This window comes from Trachemys scripta, chromosome 4, assembly GCF_013100865.1.
Source record: "Trachemys scripta elegans isolate TJP31775 chromosome 4, CAS_Tse_1.0, whole genome shotgun sequence".
Classification (NCBI taxonomy): Eukaryota; Metazoa; Chordata; order Testudines; family Emydidae; genus Trachemys; species Trachemys scripta.
Window position 1 is genome coordinate 105,728,048 of NC_048301.1, and position 24,343 is coordinate 105,752,390.

Consider the following 24,343-nt stretch of genomic DNA (forward strand, 5'->3'; position numbering starts at 1 on the left):
TCGAGGTCCTGTCGACACACAAAACCCTTAAGTGTGGTGGTGCTTTTATCTCAAGTTTGCTGCCCATCAGGGTGTGGAGGCTACAACTCAAGTTAGCACAACTCATCAGCTGCTATCACAATCACTCTGTAGCATGGACACAGGCTAGCTCCAGTCAAGTGCTGCTAAGTCCTCCAACATCTTCCCACAATTCCCTCCCATGTGCCCAGAAAGGAGATAAATTCTCCTGTAATTCACTGGGAAAGAATTCATAGATCAGCTCAGTTTACTGCAGTGCAAAGAACCATGGGATATGTCCCCCAAAGTCTTAGTGCAGAGGTGGGCAAACTACGGCCCACGGGCCACATCTGGCTCATGGGACCATCCTGCCCTTGAGCTCCCGGCTGGGGAGGCTAGCCCCCGGCCCCTCCCCTGCAGCCACACCGCCGCACGAGCAGCATTCTGGGTGGCAAGGTTGCACGCTTCTGCCAAGCAGCGCGTCTGGCTCCGGCCGGGCGGCGCGGCTGCCAGACATGCTGCTCTGAGCAGCTTGGTAAGGGGGCTGGGGTGTTGGATAAGAGGCAGGAGATTCTGGGGGGGTAGTCAGGGAACAGGGGGGGTTGAATAGGGGGCAGGGTCCTGGGGGCGGTTAGGGGCGGGGGTCTGGGAGAGGTTAGGGTTAGGGGACAAGGCGCAGGGGACTTTTGGGGACTTCAGCAGCTGAGTCAAGGGAGAGAATTCTTCCAGGAGTGGGTGGGTCAGCTTTTGTGGCTGAATTATGCGGGAGGACAGACTAGATGATCATAATGGTCCCTTCTGACCTTAGAGTCTATGAGGGGGATTGGATGGGTCAGGAGTTCTGAGGAGGGCAGTCAGGGGGCAGGAAGTGGAAGGGGTCAGATAGGGGGAGGGAGCCAGGCTATTTGGGGAGGCACAGCCTTCCCTACCCAGCCCTCCATACAGTTGTGCAAGTCCGATGTGGCCCTCGGGCCAAAAAAGTTTGCCCATCCCTGTCTTAGTGCTATACATGAACAAGAGCTGTGCCAACACGGACATAGGTACTTTCCCTGGAGCTAGGTTAGTGAGGAGTAAGAGGGTGTAGACAACTGGAGTTAACTCTGCAATGAAGACATACCCACAATCTAGTTTTAGGTAGCGTTTCTTGCCCCACCCTTCAAGGTTCCATAGAAGAAAAACATGATTTAGCTCCATGTTCACTTGCTTTGCGTCAAAGCCAGGTTTACTTTCTGTTCTTTTTCTTTGACTTTCAGGCCTTCTTGACAAAAATCTGGTGGGGAGACATGTCAACAAGCACTCCGATCCTGAAGTTAATCTGTGGATTCTGGTGTCCTCTTCTAATCTACACTAATCTAATAGCATTCAGGTATAAACAAAACATTTGTGTGTGTCAAAGCTGTCCCGGGGGGGTGGGGGGGAAAGAATCAGTAAGAGAAAGTTAAGTGAAAAATATAGCGCGCACAGAAATAATCACAGAAAGAAAGGAGGGTGACATTAACTCTGGGCAGAGGGGCCAACAGAAGGGCTGGTCAGCCATTAAGCCCTAAGGGTATATCTGCACTGCTGCTGTGAGAGGTCATTCCCAGCGTGGGTAAAGAGACTGGTGCTAGTTCGGCTCATGCTAGTGTGCTAGAAGTAGTGTAGATGTTGCCACACAGGCAGGAGCTCAGAGCAGGCAGACGTGAACTCAGGAAGCTAGCTCAAGCCATCACCTGTGCTGCAATCTCCAGCAAAGCTAGCTGGAGTCTGGGAATCACACCTCCCAGCTGCAGTGTAGACATAAACCTAAGAAGCCTTAAGTGGTATTTAGTGGTTGGATGGGCCTCGTGCAGCCCCCTACTATGCTTAAAATGTGACTGTATTCTCCACTTGTAAGGTAACTCCCTTCTCTTCATGTATAACAATGCCTGCATCTGTCATTTTCACTCCATGCATCTGAAGAAGTGAGGTTTTTACCCACAAAAGCTTATGCCCAAATAAATCTGTTAGTCTTTAACGTGCCACCGGACTCCTCGTTGTTTTTGTAGGTTCCCTTCTGTGCTGGATCTTCAGCTTGCCCCCTACAGGATGTGAAATACACAGCCTGGCCAGTTCTCTCTAGCCACATAAGAGCCTCTTACCGGGGAGAGATCCCAGGCCAGGCCAGGCTGCTGTAACGTAGCTGCACAGCTCTCAGTTCAGCAGTGAAGAGCTGCCTTCCATCATCTTTCAATAATAATTATATTTTCTTACAGTGAACAAGTACAATCAAAGAATGAGCCAGAGACATTCAGAGAGCTAGAGAGCCTAGACACAGAAAGGACTTTGCTTTTTTCCAAGGAGGGGGATAGGTAAGTCTGAGTCAGTCTGTTAATATAATTCGGAAGTTGAATTAAGACACAACAGTCAAAGCACAGGACATTTCTCGGGGATTAATGACTAGCTGGTAACCCAAAGGACAGCTGAGGTGCCCTTGTCAGTCATTAATCCTCAGAAAATCCCCTGCGCCGAGGTTGTTAATGTTATTACTGTGTATATGGAAAGAGGGAGATAAATAGGAGCATAGAATTATTTTTAAATGAACAAAGCAACTTCAGTCAGTCTATACAGCTCATACTGACAGAACTGATGGCCGGTGTTTTAGCCAGATTCTCTCAAGTCTCCTCTTAGCATTCCATTCAGCTAATGACACCCGCTGTGTATTGGATTTAAGGCCTAAAACTGCACAGGTCTGAGTAGCAGGCTGCTGAAAGACATGCAGAAAGCAGACTCTGAACTCATTCAACTTTGGGATCTGAACTTTATGATACTTTATCCCTCTCTACCCAGGTCTTCACAGCCAAATCCACAATAATTATGTTTAGTATAGTAGCACCTAACCGTTTCTATCCCAATCAGAATCCTCTCAGGCTAAGTGATAGAGACACATATAATAAGAGACAGGCCTTGCGCTGAGGTGCTGAGGGTATGGCAAGGGAAAGCTGTGATTGGTTGTTAGCCCATGCTGAACCCATGTCACCATCTCTACACTGCTATTGTTACCCATGCTAGCTAGATTAAACCTAGGACAAGTATGCCTACCTATGCTACAATCACACCTTCTCTTATAGCATAGGCATATCCTTTATTTATAAATAGACAAGATGTAGGACTGGAGAAAGCAAAGTATTATCATCCCCATTCTGCAAATGGGATCCAGGCAGAGGGAGGTTATTTAACTTGGCCACAGACGCACACAAATTCTGCAGCAGACCCAGATCTCCTGAGTGCCAGTCTAGTGTCTTAACCACAAAACCCATCTGTTTTAGATCTGAAGGTGGCCAAGAGGTTTTCACCATAAATCAGGAAAGAGAGATTTTCCTTGTGATAAGTACACAATTCCCACTGATGCTAAAGGGTGCTGAATACCTGGATCAGACACATGCAGTACCACAAACATGATTAAATCATCCACATATTTGATTTTGTTTCACTAGCATTCTTTGAAAGGTCTGAAAAACTGAAGTTGAGGGAATGTCCTATAGTGGACAGAGTCAGAACTCTGTTTCTATTCTTAGCTTTGACATTGAACTAATGACACTTAGGGAAAAGTCACTAGTTTCTCTGCTTCATCATCCATAAAATGGATATAGTAGCACCTCTCTCTGAAGAAAGCAATTATTAATTCATGTCTATGAAACGTTTTGATGTCCTCATATTAAAGGGAGGGATATGGTTCTTGGCCAGTATGTTTTCTGTTCCATTTGTTATGGTCTCAAAAGTTTATGTTAATATGGGATTTCTCTCCCTCCCAGGTTTGTTTCTTTTTCTGAATCCCAAGTCATAATTATTTGTTTACGACATCAGTCTGTTGCTAGGGGAATGGCTGTGCTCATGTCATAAATTTAGCGTTATGACAACTGCTCCTAGAGAATCAAGCAGGGAGAACAGGCTGGCTATGAATTAAAATATTTAGAAATTAGAAATAGTACCAGGAGAAATAAAAAACCCAGGTAGAATCAATTGCTTTGTGTTTTGTTTGAGTTGCAGAGGAAGCTTTCCCCAGCGTGCACATCCCTTATTAAAGAGTGATCTCCTTCATGTCAAGGAACACAAACTTAAAGGTGCAATAACATCCTTAGTCTATAGACAGCAATTTAGATGGAAACAAGCACAGCCAGGGGAGACACTAAAGTTAAAAAAATATATATATATGTATACAGCGTGAGATTTTCTGAATCGGATTGCTGCCAAATATGGGGTTTTCCCATTATCCGCACAGAATAACTTACATTTACACTATATAGCACTTTATATACTGAACGACTGCAGCATGTTTTGCAGGTATATGGCCAGATTTTCCATCAGTTCCCATAACACTCAGGCAACCGCAGTGCAGCCAGCGCTTACATTAATAATTTACAAGCCTGACTTCTTTACTGAAAACTCCTGTCAGACTTTTGAGTGAGTCATTATAACTTTAAGCCTAGGACCAGACTGAAATACTCTTACCCGTATCGAGTAATACCTCACTTCTTGAATAGTTCCATTGATTTCAGCAACACTACTTGAGGAATGCGGTACTACTCGATGTGAGTAAGGGTATTTCAGTCTGGTCCTAAAGGAACACACATGTTCAAAATCATACATTTAAAAAGAAAGTCCTCACCTATGTGAAAAATAGTACCTTGGTTTATCAGAAACAAAATACATTTTAGAAGATAAATTTATTTGTCAGCATTTATGGCGCCTGTTCGCTTTTCACGCCTCGCTCTCATTTTGGACAATGAATAGTAACGAATCTGTTTCCCTTTTGGTCCTCATGCACTAGTATGATGCTGCAGTGTTTGTGTTGCAAATGCTCAAGGGGTATGTTTAAACCCTAGCCCTCCTCCAAAAAACAAAAACAAAACACGCGCACACACACACACACACACACACACACAACCAAAAACCCAAACACTAAGCAAACCTACTCCACTGTACTGAAAAGCAAACACTGAGCTAAAGGAATGAAGAGATGTAAAAGGTTTGGTACAGTTTTGTTTTAAAACATACAAAGCTTAAATGCTGCCTGGCAGTGTTTCTGTTATGACAAGGCACATCCAGTGACTTCAAGGAGAACTTACACTATCAGGGCCAGATCCTCAGCTGGCATAAATCAGTATAGTTCCACTGATTTCAATGGAGCTCCTCTAACATACACCAGCTGCAGAGCTGGCCCTCACTAGCTCCGGGGAGACCCTCGGCACTGCACAGGATCAGGCCCAGGGTTCTTTTACAAACAGATTTTAAGAAGCTGTCACTATAATTTGCTCTCTTTGTTTTACAGGGTAGATGCCAAATTAGAGAAGCGGAGGTCTTCTGAAAACATAGCATGGGCAACATTCATGTTTACTCGCTGGAAAAAGTTTTGGAATGCCCCTGTAACAGTATTTATGGGGAATGTTATCATGTATTTTGCTTTTCTGTTTCTATTTACCTATGTCTTGTTACTGGATTTTAAACCACCACCACCTGAGGGGCCTTCTGTTAAGGAGATTATACTTTACTTTTGGGTTTTTACATTGGTCTTGGAAGAAATCCGACAGGTCAGTAACCTCATACATACCTTCACAATACTGTGCTAAATTCAGGTAGTAAGATTCAGAGTTGATTTACAGGCTGTGTAATCCCATTGTCTTCAAGAGGTGGGATGTCAAGGACAGTGTTACAAAAGAAAACAGTGAAAAATTTTCATTGTTCTGCACCTTTTCATTACCCAGAGAGGCTTGTGTATTTCCTCCTCACATACATCCAGCTAACATGCCAGTCCTCCATCACACACAGCTGCAGCTCTACCCCTTATTCTTCCAGGAGAAGCTCCAGCTGCTAGCAATATTCGTTTGCTGATGCTCTGGGATTGATGAGTCCTTCCTCTGGTCTAACAGCTATCTGTTTACCTATCCTGCTCCGCTCACCACATCCAAGCTCCGTTCCCCCAGAATTGCTAATCCACCCTACTTCCTCCTCTTGGAATGATCCCATCTGCCACTGTTTTGCCTCCCTCCCACTTCCTCCAGAATTGTATCTATATTTATATTCAGGAGTGAAGAGGTTAATGAGTTTGCCTCTTAAACAGTTTAACTTTTGTTTTTCTAAAATTCTTTTCAGTTCAGGCCATTAGGTTATGTTTAGATTTTTTTAAAGATTTCTCCATTAATCTTGCAATTGTTTTTAGAATATCCTCAGCTGCCTGGTTTAGCAGCTGAAATGGTGTGTCTACAATACTGTAGGGAACCGCCTAGTTTGTATATACACAAATGGCCTCTATTGGGGGGTACCTGGACTGCTTACCTTGTTGTCATAGATCCTGACCCTAAAAGAATTAGTGGGCCTTCTCCTTTAGCTCAAGCAATAGGGGGCCAGGGTTTCTGAAGTATGAGGATCAGGGTTATAGCCTCACTTTTATTAGGAAGTTCTGAACGGCCATGGCTTGCAACATTGTGAAAGCTCGGAGGGCGACCACCAATTTGTCACAAATCAGCTGAGCATATTTTAAAGATGTTATATCGGACTGTTGTATCCTGTAGCACTAAGGTGATCACAGAGGATGTTTGGGCTGAGGATTGTTTGTAATACAGCCGTAAAGCATCAAGAGCCCAATTTTGAGACAGGGACACCTAAATAAGAGAGCCAACTGCTGTCTGGATGCTCAAAGCTAGTTAGTGGCAGTTGAAGCATCCAGGGTTTGAATACTCTCTTTAGGAGCCCATGCCTGGACGTTGAGATCAGTCTGATTGAAAAGATTGTTATAAAACAGAAACAAATATGGCCAACCCCCAATGTTGAAAAAAAATTGAGTCAGCCTCCAAAAAACTCATGAGATTAATTTAAATATTATGAGATTTTTTAAAAAATAATATATGCTGGGTTATTTTCATTTGTTTTCTGGGGCCTGAGCTTCTAGTATGCAGTGGGGTCATGTTTTCAAGCTTTTCTCTCTTACCATGGGGGTCAGAAATATACCTTCTTTACAAAAGAAAAAGAAAAAGCTGAGATGTTCATGTAATCACTTGACTTGAGGAGCTGGGGCATGTAGAGAAACAGCAAACATCACAGGACTCACACTAAAATCACAAGAGCTGGCAAGCTAACACTGACAATTGTTGCTCCCTTGTAGAGTTTCTTTACAGATGAAGACATGAATTTAATTAAGAAATTTAAACTGTACGTGGAGGATAACTGGAATAAGTGTGATATGGTGGCCATCTTTCTGTTTATAATTGGAGTGACCTGCAGGTTGGTGTCTTTCAAGAGTTTTGCCCCTGTATCCATTTTATGTGACATGGTCAGATATCTGTCACATGGAGCCAGGCAACATGGACTATTCCTGCCACAGTCCACAGGAGGCTCATGCATGCATCTGAGGGAAGGCGCAGGTGGCTTTTATTTTTCATCAGTTTTGAGACAGTAGAGTCTATACTGGTGGTAAAATGGGCTGAAAGCACCCCTCTGAGCTCTAAATTTCCACTGGCCTAAAGAGGCTGTCACACAGATTACAGAAAAACGTATCTGGCACATAGAAACACTTGCAGAAGGAAACACCATTTCCTCTTTAAGACTACATCAAGTCGATGTACTCACTTATCTCACCTCTCTGTAGCCCTAGTGGTTTATATGGCCTCACCACAGCTGACATGGGGAGGCCGGTGTTCCTGCAGTAGCTGGATGCTACTCATTGGCAGATGGTACATTCTTTTTACAGTGTGATGGTTGTGGCTCATGTGAGATACAAGCCCTAAGCACACATCCTTTCCTTGCCTAGATTCCACATTGAATCAACATGTATAACTCTAGAAATAAGGGGCCTGAGTGGTGTTTGAGGCTGTTTCATTCGATCTGTTTTGCAGAATGCTGAACTCAACATTTCAAGCCGGCCGTACAGTACTTGCCATTGATTTCATGGTGTTCACTCTGAGGCTTATACATATTTTTGCCATTCACAAGCAACTAGGGCCAAAGATCATAATTGTGGAAAGAATGGTGAGTATGAGCTCTCCCAAAGAGAGATTCTTGGGGATTCTGCAGTGAAACAAACAAAACAAAAATTTGAGATTATAATTTTAAGGAAGTCAGTGTATAACTCTGCTTTTTTAAAGTCCTCTCGTTTGGTTTATACTGCAGCATCATTAAGAGCTATTACCAGCCAGATGTGGCTCCTCTCAAAGAGGTCTGTAGCACGGATTTTGGATCCAAGTCAGCATTGCCTTGCACCTTGTGTAGTCATTTACCCCAATGCATTTTACACCCAGTTAACACAGCTGTAAGTGATTATACAAAAGTGCAGGGCAACTGTTAATCGAGGCCTTTGTTTCTTTCTTCTTTCTTTGTTCTCCCCTGTTTTACTCCCTTACAATTTGGGAGGCTGCACAGGGGGATTGCCATTTCTTTCTTTCTCCTTCCCCACTGTCCTGGTCTCTCTTTTCCTGTTCCCTTTCAGTTTAAATATAACTGCTTGTCGGGTTCAGGAGTTGGGGCTCCAATCCTTAGAGATATTTTGGCTTCTGAGTCCTGTTGATTTCAAGGTGAGTTAGGTGTTTATATACTTTTGAGGAGCTGGGCCTGTGTTCTTTTGGGGAAAAGAATCTGAAATGGGAGACAAGCCAGTTCCAGAAGAACTCTACCGTTATGTCAGTGGCAGGGAGGAAACATATCCCTGTAGAGATAATCTGGGTTAGTGCCTGGCGGAGGTAGGAGCTGCTTTCTAACCATAATTTATAATGAGAATGTGTTAGTACTCCGTGTGTTATAAGGCAGAAGTGTTGATACAGTGTTTTCATTTACTACCCTACAGCTGCAGGGAATGTACAAAAGTTCCAGTTACTGCACGTGGGTACAGACCTGAACAGTTTGGTGGTTTTTATTTGGGTATGTTAATCATAGAGGTCAAACAGCACATGTTAACAATTAACATGGAATTAATCTGACTGTAAATGCTAATATAGCCATGTACAAACATTTGTTTCCCATCCTAGCTCACCCTAGGGCTCAGCAGAAACTCTATTCTAGACAAGGCTTAAGATTAATAAACTTAAAAGCTACCAGACTGTTCACATCTGTGCACCACTGGAATAACTGGAACACTTATATCCCATTGCTTGGAGTACCAAGAGGATAAATGAAAACCATATATTAATGCTTGTGTAGTATCACATACACCGTACTCATAGGTTTTTATTGCAAATTATGCTTACAGAATGCAAGTGAGAGTAACTCACAACTGCAGCTCCCAACTCCTCCAGGCTGAGCACTAGGCTAAACCATCACTATGAACAAGTGTTTGTGCAGGGTCTACTACATTTATAAAAGGGCTGTCAAGCAATTAAAAAAATTAATCGTGCAATTTATCACACTGTTAAACAATAATAGAATACCATTTAAATATTTGTGAATGTTTTCTACATTTTCAAATATATTGATTTCAGTTATAACAGAATACAAAGTATACAATGCTCACTTTATATTTTTTATTACAAATATTTGCACTGTAAAAACAAAAGAAATAGTATTTTTCAATTCAACTCATGCAAGTACTGTAATGTGATCTCTATCGTGAAAGTTGAACTTACAAATGTAGAATTATGTACAAAAAATAACTGCATTCAAAAATAAAACAATGTAAAATTTTTGAGACTACAAGTCTACTCAGTCCTATTTCTTGTTCAGCCAATCGGTCAGACAAACAAGTTTGGTTACATTTGCAGGAGATAATGCTGCCCACTTCTTGTTCACGTCACCTGAAAGTGAGAACAGATTTTCTCATGGCACTGTTGTTGCCGGCGTTGCAAGATATTTATGTTCCAGATGTGCTAAACATTCATATGTCCCTTCATGCTTCCACCACCATTCCAGAGGACATGCGTCCATGATAATGATGGGTTCTGCTTGATAACAATCCAAAGCATGTGGACCGATACATGTTCATTTTTATGTTCTGAGTCAGATGCCACCAGCAGAAGGTTGATTTTCTTTTTTGGTGGTTCGGGTTCTGTAGTTTCCACATTGGAGTGTTGCTTTTTTAAAACTTCTGAAAGCATGCTCCACACCTTGTCCCTCTCAGATTTTGGAAGGCACTTCAGATTCTTAAACCTTGGGGCGAGTGCTGTAGCTATCTTTAGAAATCTCACATTGGTACCTTCTTTGTGTTTTGTCAAATCTGCAGTGAAAGTGTTCTTAAAATGAACAATATATGCTGAGTCATCATCCAAGACAACTATAACATGAAATATATGGCAGAATGCGGGAGACATACAACAGCCGGAGACATACAATTCTCCCCCAACGAGTTAAGTCACAAATTTAATTAACGAATTATTTTTTAAATGAGCGTCATCAGCATGGAAGCACGTCCTCTGGAATGGTGGCCGAAGCATGAAGGGGCATAGGAATGTTTACCATATCTGGCATGTAAATACCTTGCAATGCCAGCTACAAAAGTCCCATGAGAATGCCTCTCACTTTCTGGTGACATTGTAAATAAAAAGTGGGTAGCATTATCTCCCGTAAATGTAAATAAACTTGTTTCTCTTAGCGACTGGCTGAACGAGAAGTAGGACTGAGTGGCTTGTAGGCTCTAAAGTTTTGCATTGTTTTATTTGAGTGCAGTTATGTAACCAAAAATAAATCTACATTTGTAAGTTGCACTTTCATGATAAAGAGATTGCACTCTAGTACTTGTATGAAGCGAATTGAAAAATACTATTTCTTTTGTTTCAGTTTTACAGTGCAAATCTTTGTAATAAAAAATGTTTTCATTCAGACTCTGACCCTTTATATTGTATATAAGTACACTTTATATTGTATTGTAATTGAAATCAATATATTTGAAAATGTAAAAAAAAATCCAAAAATATTTAATAAATTTCAATTGGTATTCTATTTGTTAATAATGCAATTTAAACTGCGAGTAATCACAATTAATTTTTATAATTGCGATTAATTTTTTTGAGTTAATTGCATGAGTTAACTGCGGTTAATTGACAGCCCTAATTTATAATTGTATTAAGTCACAGAATCAATTAACATTTTACAAGGTGAACAAAAGCTCTAGTCTTGAGAAGGCCATAAAATATGAACTTGATCCTGCTCTCATCCATGTCAATGGGAAAAACTCCTATTATCTTCAGTGGTACAGGATTGAGCCCTACATCAAAGAAAAAGAACCGTATTTCACTAGATGATATTGGCTCCAAAGATATATCAAATGGGATAACATCAGACTTTTCCCCTTGAATAGAAAGGCAAGCCAAAACTGCTTAACTCCTTATTCATCTTGCAGTAGCACTAGTAGTTTCTAAAATAGGGCAAATCCAGTTATTTAATGAAATTCAAGTAGCAAATAAAGATCACAGATATATTTCCAGATCATTCACTGCTCCTTTTTAGCAACCGCAACATCACAGTCCCCGTGTATAGACAAATTTGGAATGATCTCTGGCCATAAAGTAAATTGGCAAAAGTCTGAGATACTCCCACTATCTCTTGTCTGTTTTAGCTTGTTTTACTAACTGGAATTTCAAATGATCTCCTGCGAGATTAAAATACCTAGGCTTTCAGTTAGCTGTCCAATCATAAAATCTAATTTAAATGAATCTACAGTCACCACATGAAATTAATAGGCAGCAGTTTTAAACCAAACAAAAGGAAGTATTTTTTCACAGAACACACAGTCAACATGTGGAACTCCTTGCCAGAGGATGTTGTGAAGGCAAAGACTATAACAGGGTTCAAAAAGGAACTAGATAAATTCATGGAGGATAGGTCCATCAATGGCTATTAGCCAGGATGGACAGGGATGGTGTCCCTAAGCCTCTGTTTGCCAGGAGCTGGGAATGGGCGACAGAGGATGGATCACTTGTTCTGTTCGTTCCCTCTGGGGCACCTGGCACTGGCTACTGTTGGAAGACAGGATACTGGGCTAGATGGACCTTTGGTCTGACTGAGTATGCCCATTCTTATGTACAGTCATTAATGGGCTGTTTCAAATCAGATATGGATGGGATGCAATATTTCTTTTCCAATGGGAAAAAGTTATTAAAAACAAATACATATTTCAAGTGTAAGTAAGTATTTTAGGATATAATTACTTTTGCTTCTCTGGAGAAACATAATGTTTAAAAGTAGAGGGTCCTAAAAACTAATCTTCAACTATATTACTCAGCAGAGAAACCCAATCAAAATTTACATGAACCTTGCATGGGTCAACGTTTATTCTAACAGCTGTTCAGAATTCTCCAGTGAGTAATATCATTTGGGATTCAGTGTTGGAATGGGGAGTTTTAGCAGAACATCAGATACTCTTCAGATTATCCTGTTTTCAACAAGGCAGTCAATCCTACTGCAAGGTCTCACAGAAAACCTGTGTTTGAAAACCTCAATAAGGCACATTTTTAATCACGTAAGGGTCATAGTCTGAATTAAAACATGCCCTTAGCTGGAATGGTCAGCAAAAAGGTCACAAAGGCGAATCCTGATCACAAAACAAGAATAGTATGATGGCAGAGGGCACAAGAATTTCTCTCGTTCCACCTCAAAAAATAAGTTCTTAAAGAAACAAGAGAAACTTGCTCTGTACATTAATAATTTCAGTCAACATTTTTTTCTCTCCTTTAGATGAAGGATGTTTTCTTCTTTCTCTTTTTCCTGAGTGTGTGGCTCATTGCCTATGGTGTGACAACTCAAGCCTTACTCCATCCTGATGACAGCCGAGTAGAATGGATATTCAGAAGGGTGCTTTATCGTCCCTACCTTCAGATATTTGGGCAGATTCCACTGGATGAAATAGACAGTGAGAAATTGATTTTTAACTGATCAGACCACCATAGAATAAGTACCATTAATCCGAGCACAGGCATCCAGACTGGGGTCGTCACTTTCTTATCTTTGTCCTGTAGGAAAAAGTCTGCATGTTATGATGTAATGACATTTTGCACTGCAATATCTGGATGTTAAAATGTATATTGTCAAGTTGTGCTGCAGCATCAATGCAGGCCTTATCTACACAGTTAAACCAAGTTAGTTAAACTGGTGCAAACCCTTGGGTTGATACCTTATTTCAATGACTTATTTCATTAAACCTGTTCCGAATTAACTTAACTGAAACCCAAATAAGCCTAATGTAAACTGAAATCAGAGCACTTACACAGCCTTTTGCACCAGTTTAATTAAATCAGCTTTAAGAAAAATCACAGCTTTAGTTAAACCAGTGCAACTCTGCATGTAGTCACAATCAGGAGGCAGCACCACCTTATGTTCAGAGTGAATTATCCAAAATTGAATGAGGCTGGTAACCGTATGGTCAGGCATTTCAAACAATATACAAAAACAAACCAATTGACCCACCAGAAACAGAAGTACATGAACATAAGAGTATTAGGGTGGCATTACCCATGGAGAAATGGAGTAAATACAGAGTACGCCATATTCTAAGGACATCTGATAGAATGCTACAGAATCCCCATTCTCAGCAGTGCCAAACATTAACAATATTTAAATTCAAATCAAGCATGAGGAAATAGAGAGTGATCCAAGAGGTACAATGGAATAAACAAAGCAAGCCAGCCTTCCCTCACATTCACGCTGTTTATTAGCAGATGAAAAGATGTCTTGGAGAAGCTGTCAGAGACAGCATGGAAGTCAAGACAGCAGGTTCCTGTGGAGAGTTTTCTCTTGTTAAATGTATACCCAGGAGGTGCCAGCTAGGAGGCAAGAGTGTGGGCGATCACAGATGCTAAAACTAAGAACTCTAAACTAATTGATAAGAGATTAGAAGATTTACAGGACAGGCTGGGGATGATAGAAAAGACAATTGCAAGTATCTGTTTTCAGGATTCCTGAAAGAAAATTGAAGTTTGAAAATCGGCTTAGATGTTCAATTAATAACTAAAGTTTTAAAGGAGCTTCAAGCACATTTTCCTGAAAGGCAAAATTCCAAGGTGGTAAACATCGCTGAGGCACTCAGAAGGGGTTTGCTTAAGATGAATGGAATAGTCAATAGGCCTCAATAGACTCTGAAAACCTATTTTTGGACATTTCCTAATGGCCAGTTGTGAAGGCCATCTTGGCACTGGAGGAGCAGCAAAGATCTGTAGCTCTGTCAAGTAAGTCTGGCTGGAGCTGCATATCCCTCACATTTCTAAAGCAAGGGCACATTGTATATACAATATAGATGTGTATATTGAACCCACATTAGAAACTTTGGCTCTTTCTTACCCTCTTGTCCACCTAAAAAGTTGAGTCATCTGCTGCTTTCAGATGAAGGAATTATTCCTGTAGCTCAAGCAGTAGAAAGTCATTCTTCTAAGAACTGAAGCTACAAACCTGGCTCTTGGTGTAAGCATCCCCATGGGGTTTAAGTCTAGTAAACCTGAGACATTCAGAATGAGATTCCCCGGGTGGTTACATCTAGTAGAGATTATATCTCATATTAAGTAATCAATAGTCACTGCTTTTGATTTGTAGCTTAACAGAAAATGCATTGTTTGTTGTCTGAGTTTCTCGTTCTTAAAAGAAGACAGGTTAAGGGATGCTAATTCAGCCGTAGTTCACACTCTACTTATCTATGACATATAGTACCTCAAACTTCAGGCATAATGTTAAATGCTTGAGCCAAATCCATCAGCTTGATGGCAAACAAACTGAGAGGCTATCATTACCATTTTAATGATTAAACATGGCAGCAGAACACACTATGTCCGCACTGCCATTTAAGATATAGTTGTAGGGTAAAGCAAACCCATGCTAGCTTTAATCCGGCTTGCACAGGTGACAATTATAGTGAAAATCTGGTGGCATAAGCTAAATCTGCATGGGATGAACAAGCCCACCAGGGACGCTGGGTATGTAACCTAAGTTCCTAGCTTGCACCAGGCTTTGTGCCACCGAATCTTCACTTCTTCTGCTATTTGTACTAGCTCAGTTAAAGCTAGTGTGGGTATGCCTATCCACACTACAATTACAGCTTAAATTGCAATGTAGACATATAAAACTATTGTTTTATTTCCCCTACCTCCCCCCCATTGCAGCATCTCGCATGCGTCTTGAGAACTGTACCTCTACTCTGCAGAGTCCGCAGGAAAATTCACCATTATGTTCTAATACGTATGCCAATTGGCTTGTCATACTTCTGTTGGTCACTTTCTTATTGGTCACCAATGTGCTACTTATGAATCTCCTGATTGCTATGTTCAGGTAAGTGTCAATTAATTAATTCGGAGATGGGGATTATGGGGTGGGAAGAGAAGGGTTAATAAAAATGCATGCATGCATACATATACATAAATGCTTCTCTAAGCATTTTGGATCTATTAGCAATTTTACTAATTAGTGGTAATCTTCACTTTGCAGGTAAACTTTTACGAACACACAGTTTTTAATTTCCCCTCTCCCTTTCACTATATCCCTCAAAGGAAAAAAACAAAAGAAACATTTTTTCCTTTTTACCAAAAAATCAGGTAAAATCTACATATATACAAATTTGCAGGTGAAAGCAGCTGTACACCTGGCAGACCTGCCCATAGAGGATACTCTCATAGGGGAATCCCTTGACTGGTTTAGGGGCTGACATAGTCAATGGAGCTGTGCTGATTCACAGGGCTGCCCAGAGGGGGGGGGCAAGTGGTGCAATTTGTCCCAGGCCCTGGGCCCCGCAGGGGCCCCCATGAGAGTTTTTCAGGGCCCCTTGAGCGGGGTCCTTCACTTGCTCCAGGGGGCCCGGAAAACTCTCACAGGCCCTGGGCCCCCAGAGCTTCTTCCACTCCGGGTCTTCAGCGGCAATTCAGCGGCAGGGGGTCCTTCGGCTCCGGGACCTGCCGCCAAAGTGCCCCGAAGACCCGCGGTGGGGGGTCCTTCCGCCCTGGGACCCGCCGCCGAAGTGCCAGGTCTTCGGCGACGGGGGAAGACCCCAGCCCTCTGAATCCTCTGGGTGGCCCTGCTGATTCACACCAGTTGAGGATCTGGCGCAGTATGGTTGCCTGATATAAGTTTGGTCTACACTTAAAAGTTAGGTTGGCAAAGCTATGGGATGTGAATTTTTCACGGCCCTGACTGACATAGCTATACCAACCTAACTTAAGTGTAGACAAGGCCACAGCCTTACTCTGGCACATTACAGTTACCATCTTTAAAAAGGTTTGTGTCTTATTGTCTACTGTCTGAAGGCAATTACTGCAAGTAATGTAATCTCTAATGAGGTGCACATACTTTATCTTTTATTTTAAAGAGGATCAATGAGAGAGTGATAGCAGTGGAGTGGCATTCACTCAGGCTAAAGAAAAAATGATACTTTTGATTTTATAGTAATAAATTTTAGGATCATGAGGGGGAAAGCTTAACATACTTTTTTTGTTTGGTTAAAGTTATACTTTTCAAGTTGTTCAGGGCAACGCAGACATCTTCTGGAAATTTCAGCGTTACAACCTGATTGTGGAATACCATGGTCGTCCAGCGTTGGCACCACCATTTATCATTATTAGCCACGTGCATCTGATTCTCAGAAGAATCTTCAAAAAGACGGAGCACAAAAAGGAACATCTGGGTGAGTTGTTAACAAACAGCTAGCAACCAGGTGATTCAGAGGAGCCTGACCACAGGTGGTGAATAAGAAACAGAGGAGTGCAAATAAACTTTCAAAAAACAAAAGCTTCTATTTTCATTGATATGTCTTCATTCATAAACAGTGTGAGAATACATATGTAAAAATATGATTTATAATCTAGCTTCTAAAATAAGAGGGCTTAGAGTTTTCCCACAAGGCATCAACATTTCTTTGTACAATATAATTAAATGGCCAGATACATTAGCCCTCAAGGCAGGCTGCAAGGTCCATTTTTTTACCCAGGCATTTGAGGAAGTTGTGTGAGCTGTCCACTGCATTTAAAATGTTATTATGAAATTAAAGGATGTCCAATTGCCCAGAGGTTTCCATGGCCATCCATTTGTCTTTATAAATCAAATAAATAAATGCATTTATATTTGAGTATTAAGAGGCTGAGTTTATGATGTTTTATTTGCAGTGCTTGAACACTGCTTATTATTTATTATTATTATAGCCTAGACAATAAAGTGCATTTGAACCCAAGTCTCCACAGGTTAAATCCCATTTAGATCATGGAAGGAAATGGCCATTGTATAAAAAGCCTAAACATTTAACAACTGGCTGCATGCAAAATTCCACTGTTGAAATAGCAATACTATATATTAAACAAGCCTGAAAAAACAGATTCCTCCTTCTATTCTGTTGCTATTAATGTAACTAAAACATTGTTTCTATACTTTAAAACAATGCTCAAACCATACAAGAAAGACAAGTATCCATTGTTTCACTGTCAGGCTGTTATATGGCTACAATTGCAATTAGGGGAGGTTATAATAGAAAGCCTGACATAAACTTCAGCTAACCTGATCAGCACCCACACATGAAGAACAGGCTGGTGAGTTTGCAAAGGATGTTAGGAGCTAGGGGAAGTACCTAGGTTCGATAGTACAGAATAATGGCAGTATAAACAGAACAGGAAACGCATGAACCAAATGGAGAGAAGTGAGCAGAGTTATCTGCGATAGGAGAATGCCTGTTGCAGTGAAGAACCACAAGATGGTAATTAGGCCTGTGCTTTTGTATGGCTCTGAATACTGCACACTGAGGAACAGACAGGAGCAAATCTTGAATACAGTGGAAATGAAAATGGATGCCTGGAGTTACAAGGACGGATCATGTTTGGAGCAAATGAATTATGGGAAGTGTAAAGGTGGCACCAAATACAGAAAAGCTGAGGGAAATCAGACTTAGATGGTTTGGGCATGTGAAAACAAGATCATAAGACTATATAGGAAACAGGGTGTTAAACTTAGAAATGGAGGGTAATGGAAGGGTTGAAAGATCTGTAACTAGATGGTTGGATGTTATACAAAAGAATTTGATTAGATGCAGACTTTGAGGAAGTGCTTCAAGACCGACTGGAGTGGAGAAGGAATCAAAGAGTCAACCCCATATAGATGGGATTAGAGCTAGACAACGAGGAGTTAGGAGCTAAGGGAAGGCATTTAGACTTTCTCTGTGTAGAAGCTTCATCCCAGCTCTTTGGATCCTTTCTGCTTTTTCTCCCTAACACCTTTGAGCCTCTGTGTATTTCTGGGCTTCCTGCCTTTAAAGTAAAACCTCAAATAAATAAATGAAGGACTGGGCCTTTGAGTGTCCTGCCTCCAGCTATTTCTAACTGCCAGTCAGCTCACTCCTCTCTTTGTTGGAGTCTTTCTTTTTCCTTCACTGCTATTTGGGGAACGCTGGTAAGGTCTGACAGTCAATGAGTAACCAACCTGTAATATTTGTAAATTCCTTCGAACTGCAGTATTTGTGTAACAATTCAGTAAGCCTGGGGCAGTCATAAAAGCAGTCTTGAATGAGGTCACATCTGGGCTAAGGCAAGATAGTTTTTTAGAAAGGTCAACACCCTTACAGTGAAGAAATGACTCTAAACTGCATTTAAAGGAAAACTTGTAAGCCACAATTCTTTACACTGTAACCTGACACTTCTGCCATAGTAAATCCACAGTTTATCTCCCAAATTTTAGCATGGCAAATCTACAACTCACTGACCCTCCTTCGTGTACACACATGCAGCCTCCCCTCCCCCAAACACACACACTTCTTTTTATAAAGGTGTGTTTTTTATGTCTTTTTCCACAGAAAGAGATCTGCCAGACTGCCTGGATCAAAAAATCATAACATGGGAGGTGGTCCAAAAAGAAAATTATCTCGCAAACCTGGAACAAAAGAAAAAAGAAAGTAACGATGAAAGACTAAAGAAAACATTTAACAAGTACATTTCTATTCATCTTTCAACATTTTTTTGATGCAGTGATGGGTGAACCTTGTTGCTCTGCAGGTTTGGATTAGGGTTGCCAACTTTCTAATTGCACAAAACTGAACACCCTTGCCCCGCCCCTTCACTGAGCCCCACCCCCCCCACTCACTGCAGCCCCCCTCCCTGCGTCGCTCACTCTCCCCCACCCTCACTCCCTTTCACTGGGCTAGGGCAATGGGTTGGGGTCTGGGGTTCAGGAGGGGGTTCCGGGCTGGGGCCGTGGGTTGAAGTGTGGGAGGGGATGTGGGCTCTGGGAGGAAGTTTGGATGCAGGAAGGGGCTCAGGGCTGGGGTAGGAGTATGGGAGGGGGTGCAGGGTGCAGGATCCAGGAGGGGGCTCAGGGCTGGGGTTCGGGGTCTGGGAGGGAGTTAGGGTGTGGGGGGTTCCAACCTGGGACAGGGGGGTTGGGGTGCAGGCTCCACCAGGTGGCACTTACCTCAGGTGGCTCCCAGTCCACAGTGCAAAGGCAGGCTCCCTGCCTGTCCTGGCTCCTTGCTGCTCCAGAAGTAGCTGGCATGTCCGGTCCTTAGGCTGAGGTGCGGCCAGATGGATCTGCACAGTGCGTGCTGCCCACGCCCGCAGGCACTGCCCCCGCAGCACCCATTGGCCACAGTTCCCAGCCAATGGGAGCTGCAGAGTTGGGGGTGGGGACAGCACACGGAGCTTCCCTGATTGCCCCTGCACCTAGGGGCCAGATATGCCGGTTGCTTCCGGGGAGCTGGGCAGAGCCAGGGCCCTGCTGCGCCACTGACCAGACTTTTAACGGCCCAGTCAGCCGTGCTGACCGGAGCTGCCAGGGTCCCTTTTCAACCAGGCGTTCCAATCGAAAACTGGACACCTGGCAACCCTAGTTTGGATAAACATACTGAAGTTCAGGTGCTTCCCAAAGCTTATATGTGGAGCAAGACATTAAAAACAAAGTGCAATTAGTTTGGAAATATGCATCCTGTGAGAGCTGTAAAGTTCTCACTGTCCTTGAGATATAAAGACCAACCAAAGTAAAATGAGTTGATTTTTATATAGCATTCTGAAGATGGGAAGTACTAAGTTATTATCCAAAAGTATACATTATTTTAAGGGAGAAGTAAGCTATACATGTAAAGCAACATCTAAGGCAACACGAGTAAGCCTTCTTTGGGGAGGAATTTAATAACATGACTGAAATGCAGTAACTATTATTGTGAAAGATAGCCAGCATGTTACAAAAGTTTCATTCAAACTTCAGTTCTGGCATAAACAGACGGCACTGAAATCAGTTAGCTATGCTAATGGTTTTGCTTTGAGTGCTCTTTCAAAACAAGCCTTTGCCTTTCTAATTTATATCATAGCTGGAGCCTAGAACAGCCTATTTGAATATGCAGTGAAAATATTCTTCCCCCTCACCTAATCGATACACAAAAACTGCCTGATTTGATTGTTTATTCATAATAACTTAGAACGATTAGATTATTTTTACTTTAGAGTCAAAGAATCACAGACTTACTTTAGACCTGTGGCCCTGGGAATAAGCAAGATGGACAAGCAGAGCCTAATAGCTCTTATAACAAACAATAAAAATGCATCTAATTGCCTCCTAAGAGAGCCTTTTTTGATAATGACATTGTTAGTTTTAAATATTGTAAGTTAGGGATAAAGTTACTGGTTTGGGGGGTGTTGGGGGGGGGCAGAAGAGAGAATAAGTAAGAACCAGTTTTAACTTCTCTGCTCCTGATCTGAAACAGAGCCATAACCTTTTTGAAGTTGGAAAAGGTTCAGATAAATACTACCTTTTCGGCTTTCTACCCTTGCTGGTGGCAGGCAGTAATTCTGGCTGCACTGAAAGGGCCATTTTCCTGTCTCCAAAAATCTCATCAAATCTGTAGCCTCCCAAGATGCATAGACTAGGAACATATTCCTTGACCCCTGAGCTGCAGAAGCCACAGGCCAGAACACATTAGATCCAAACCCAGCAGTCAGTAAGAGCCTCCCACGTAGATGCTCAAAGAATATCACCAATGAAGGGAGAGATTTGAAAGAGCTGAATTCAGAAGAGGGATTTAGAAGTCAGGGGACACTGCAGGGATTGCACTGAGGCTCATTTGTGTATAGGGTGAAAGAGAGGAAGAAGCTGCCTGGGAAAAGTGCCATCAGGTGAAGTGGGTACGGACAGGGAGGCCTAAAATATTTTGGATACATTCGGGTGAGCTCTGAAGAAGCTTTTGGACTTTGTGGGGGAGGAAGAGCTAGCATGGATATTTTGCGGTTTATTATTACCAATTAAAAGTATGTAACTAGTTTCTGGAAACAGAACACTTTGAAAAGGTTTCAAGAAACAGCTAGTACTTCTTAGGGGGTGATAAAAATACTATAGGTGCAAGCCTTCCAAGTTCTGAGCTCACATTGGGTGCTGCTGCGGAAAGAGGGGTAAGGAATTACAATGGCTTTACACCTTCCCGGATTCCTGGAGCAGTTGGAAACTGAATGGGTCATGGCACAAGTCCTAGTAACCTAAGGACTGCTTTAACTCATGCCAGTATATAATGATTCCCTAGGGGCAATTAGACACGAGGATTGGCCAGACTGCTGTGTACTCCAGCCCTACCCCCTGCATTCTCACTATACCCTCTCTCTATGCCAGGGAATCCCCAAATGACCCTTTAGGGCAGGCAGCCTTCTGGGTGCTCCTACCTCAGCAGTGCAAAGCAGGCAGAAGTCCATCTAGCTCTATGTCTGTTAAGAGTGATGTAGCTGTAATTTGCAGATGTCTTTGCTCAGTACGTGTCTCTGCTTTGTTTGTATTAGGGTGGACAACCTGTCTAAACATTTTAGTGGAATGAAAGAGCAAGAGAAACGGCTTAGATCTCTGGAATCACAAGTAACACTTTTTATATACTTTTTTGACCTTTTGCTAGTATTCTCTTCATTTTTTGTTTGGACTTGACCTTCTCTACAAGGAGGGGGTGGTGTTGGCATGTAGGCCTTAGCTGGTTCACTTTACATTACGAGGGCAAAAGGAAAGAGGATTCTGTCGCCATTAGGGCCCCTGGTGGCCTTATTGTTTATTTCTGTGGAGAAAGAGAAAGAGAGAGAGAGAATCTTCACTGGCCTGACAAATGTTAGAGAGAAGCGGGAGGGTAACTGCATTTCTCTCTCTCATTCTGCTGGTCCTGCCAGACCAACCTCTCCCTCCAGTGGACTATTGCTGGTTCAATTCTCTTCAGGTAGCTTTCTGCCTAAACCTAACCCTTGAAGTCCTCCCTTGAACTGTTAAATCTCTTAACGACAGTCAAGTGACACTCAAATCCCATGAAACTATTTTCCAGTCTTTGAAAATAGGGAAACAGAAATCACTTCCATGCAATCAAAAACCCCATAGAGCAGTTTAAGCAAGGCGACAACACATGGGCACCAGCTTTTGGAAAGTAAGATTTGATCCACGGATCTCAATGGTCACTCAAAGTGCATACTGATAAATCCAAATTCTACTGTATATAAAGCAAGTAAAGCATAAATTCCATTTCCAGCTGGTTTAAAAAAAAAAAAAAAAAAAAGTGTGTCATGTCTGGAGCGTTATTCCAAGGCTGAATTTCATGGCTCTGACAGAGATAAAAATTAACTATTTAGAAATGACACTGGCTGGCAGTTGGATTTTTTTTTAATGTTAAAATTATACATAGTTTATGAAAATGCTCACATCCGCTGATACAAGTTATATTTTCACTGATATGATCTACACTGACTTGTTAGCATATTGAATGCAAACAGACATTTCAAAGAGATATTCTAACCTACAAATATGCAACACTAATAATACAAGGAAATTCCATCTTAAATTTCTGATGACAATGTTTATTTAAACACCAGCTGCTTAACATTTGTAAAACAGTTTAAAAATGTTAAACACTATCCAAGTACTAAGTAGTACATTTATTGTTTTCCAGGCCACTAGAGCTCCCCAGTGAACTTTTGCCTTGTGGCTTATCTGATTACTTTTATCGCAGAACTTTTTTCCAATACATTTTTCACTGCTCCTTAAAAATACTTTGTATTCAATAAACAATGTTGACACCAAAATGTAAAGATAAATGGCCAAATTCAACAGCAACGCTCAAAAAATATTTTAGCTAGATACATTAAGCCACCTATTTTTCTGGTTCAAAGTTTGTGCCACCTATAGATATGTGTATATATAAAGAATAGAAATTTAGATATTTATGGCTCAGTCTATTTGATTTAATAGAAATGCTATTTAGGAAGTTTAATACTAATTATTGCCTAGATTTTCAACTTTTTAGATTTGTAAAGGATAATTAATCTGAAGGATTACAGAAATAGAATTAACATAACCACCACTTTGTTTGTAGGTTAACTACTGTTCAGCTGTTATTTCTTCAATGGCAGATACTTTAAGCAAAAATAACCTCTTGTGCAATAGACCAGTTCCAAAATATACAAGTGAGTATTTGAATTGATAATTGCAAAGCAAAATAGTGCAGGTGAACAATTCAGTAAAAGGGTGTAAATGGCAAAGAGGAATCATGTAGGGAGGTACTGGGGTAATGGGGATGAAATTATAAAGAGGGGCATTTTGACTGCAGATCTGCAAAAGCTTCCCAACAGCAAGACATATTAGAACGTGAAATCTTTGGGGCTGGGATTGTCATTTATTACATGTTTATGCAGTACCTAGGACAATGGGTCCCGACCTGGCTGAACCCACAATATGTTTAATAATTATAATAGGAGAATAGTAATTGTCCAGATTATCAGATGATGTAAATCAGCATCACTCCATTGACTTCAGTGAAGTTACACCTGCTTACACCAATTTAGGATCTGACCTTGTATCACTGGAAGGGGAAGCCTCTCTGTTTGACACATTTAAATCTTGTCCAGACTAAGAAATAGGCAATACACATTAACAATCTTGCACTGTGGCTGAGGATAGTCTGACTTAATAGATATTTTCCATGTCTATTTTTTCTTGTTTGTCAAAAAAGATACTATAATGGGAAGTAACTAAGAACTCCACAAGGTCTTGACATGGAAAGGTCTCAAAACATTGCAGATTACTCATTTAGAGGTCCAAGCCCAGGCATCCATTATCTATGACTTGTGACTATTGCCATCTCTCCTCCCTGATTTTTCCCGACGTTTACCATGACAAACTACACAATCCTAGCTAATATAAACACAACTGATTGAACATTTTCCCAGCCACAGAGTAACGTGGAACACATAAGTGTATCTGCATAATAGAGCATAAGATTCCCCAAACATTCAAAGTAGTTTTCAGTATTCAACTTCTGGAGTAAAGCACAGATCACTAGACACAAAGTCATGAGATGGTTGAGTCTTAAGTCCATACACCTCTATTTCTCTCACAACAGAGTTTGCAAAATGGACTGTTGTTAAAAGTGGCAGTAATAGCTTTTCAACGACTGCTTAAATTTTGTAGAGCTTCCCAAAGACCCCAATAGTTATTGCAAGAGCTTATTTTCATAATA

General features: G+C 41.5%; 1 protein-coding gene across 3 annotated transcripts in view; it reads left to right on the forward strand.

The window, feature by feature from the left end:
* The window catches only part of TRPM5 (transient receptor potential cation channel subfamily M member 5), an 84,711-nt gene that overhangs the window by 57,634 nt on the left and 2,734 nt on the right, over nucleotides 1-24,343 (forward strand). For 2 of the 3 annotated variants that reach the window (XM_034770264.1, XM_034770262.1), the window contains 11 exons: nucleotides 1,251-1,363; nucleotides 2,232-2,327; nucleotides 5,288-5,546; nucleotides 7,118-7,236; nucleotides 7,848-7,980; nucleotides 12,610-12,784; nucleotides 15,021-15,186; nucleotides 16,353-16,531; nucleotides 18,680-18,812; nucleotides 21,639-21,711; nucleotides 23,201-23,291. In XM_034770264.1, the coding sequence (XP_034626155.1) occupies nucleotides 1,251-1,363; nucleotides 2,232-2,327; nucleotides 5,288-5,546; nucleotides 7,118-7,236; nucleotides 7,848-7,980; nucleotides 12,610-12,784; nucleotides 15,021-15,186; nucleotides 16,353-16,531; nucleotides 18,680-18,812; nucleotides 21,639-21,711; nucleotides 23,201-23,291 (1,537 nt within the window). Of the gene's footprint in view, nucleotides 1-1,250; nucleotides 1,364-2,231; nucleotides 2,328-5,287; nucleotides 5,547-7,117; nucleotides 7,237-7,847; nucleotides 7,981-12,609; nucleotides 12,785-15,020; nucleotides 15,187-16,352; nucleotides 16,532-18,679; nucleotides 18,879-21,638; nucleotides 21,714-23,200; nucleotides 23,292-24,343 lie in introns of those variants that run through there. The other variant, XM_034770263.1, reaches the window with a different exon arrangement.